This window comes from Frankliniella occidentalis, unplaced genomic scaffold (genome assembly GCF_000697945.3).
Source record: "Frankliniella occidentalis isolate FOCC.00 unplaced genomic scaffold, Focc_3.1 Scaffold72, whole genome shotgun sequence".
In the NCBI taxonomy this organism is placed as follows: Eukaryota; Metazoa; Arthropoda; class Insecta; order Thysanoptera; family Thripidae; genus Frankliniella; species Frankliniella occidentalis.
In genome coordinates, this window is record NW_026267202.1 from 583,514 (window position 1) to 584,633 (window position 1,120).

Genomic DNA, 1,120 nt, shown 5'->3' on the forward strand with positions numbered 1-1,120 from the left:
CAGAATTAAATTTAAAAAAAAAATCAACACACAAAACGGACAGAAAAAAAAAAACCTCACACACACACACACACGCGTTAAAAGCTATTTTGTTCATTATTCGGGCACGACAACGCCGTCCAAAACATTGTCGTTAACAACACTGTAAACAATGCGGCCAAATATGTCCGTGTGCCGAAATGCAAGCTCTAGAACCATGTCGTGCCAAGGCTGCACGGCCGTACTCATACTATCTGCACTTTTGAGGTTAGACTTAACAAAAAACTGGGCCTCATGCTCGTTGGCAAAGTGGCCGTAACCACTCGATATGGCTGCAGACGCCATATTCTTCAAACAGTAGTGGAAGTAACGCACAAAATCGTCTGATGCACACCACCTGCCCAGCTCGCACACCTTTGACATTATCATAGGACGCATTTCTTGCAATAGTCGCCACGTAGACGCCCCGAGAATCACATAGTTTTTGTCATCAATAAACAGTCGGATGGCTGGCCCCACTTCCGTAATATTAATACACTTTGCTTCACACATGCCCTCCTTTTTGGCCACATGGATGGAAGGAGACTCACTTGAAATATAGGCTGCAACTCTGTCGTTGAACGCGCTGTCATACACCAGCTTTTCAAAGACGTCTGAAGGCACAAGAACACCAGAGCGGAACTTGGTGTTTTCGATGTAAACCTGCACACTTAGTTTGCGGGTTGCATCCAGCCCCACACACAGCCTCTTGGTTCTGGACGGATTGAGGTCGTAGGCCCGGTCCAGAATCATCCGCGCACTTGATGAGCGGTCCGACGGGGGCACGTTCGTGAAGGCCCGGTCGAGCAGCAAGTCTCTCGTGGCCGCGAGCACTGGGGCCTGGCCGACGGCGGCGTGGGTCCGGGAGTCCATCTTAGCCGAGCGGCCTGGAAAATACAAAAAAAAAAAAAAGGAAAGAAATTAGAAAACACATCAAAAAGACAGAGTCGCGTGAGTGTGGTGGGAGCGTGCTTACGGTAGCGGGCGCGTCCTGGCGGGGCGGGGGTGCGTGAGGGAGTGACTCGCCGAGAGGTGCCGTGTGCGCGCTTCGATATTCGATATCGACCCGCCGGGCGCCGCGGCCGGCGCGCGTGCGCGCTAG

The 1,120-nt window shown here is 51.9% G+C and overlaps 1 protein-coding gene across 2 annotated transcripts in view; it reads right to left on the reverse strand.

The window, feature by feature from the left end:
- The window catches only part of LOC113210414 (arrestin domain-containing protein 2-like), a 56,570-nt gene that overhangs the window by 29,620 nt on the left and 25,830 nt on the right, over nt 1-1,120 (reverse strand). The window contains exon 2 of one of the 2 annotated variants that reach the window (XM_052268601.1): nt 1-905. The exons of the other annotated variant lie outside the window; for it this stretch is intronic. Coding sequence (XP_052124561.1) covers nt 97-905 — 809 coding nt within the window. The 3' untranslated portion in view covers nt 1-96. The remainder of the gene's footprint in view (nt 906-1,120) is intronic. 2 annotated transcript variants of the gene reach the window in all.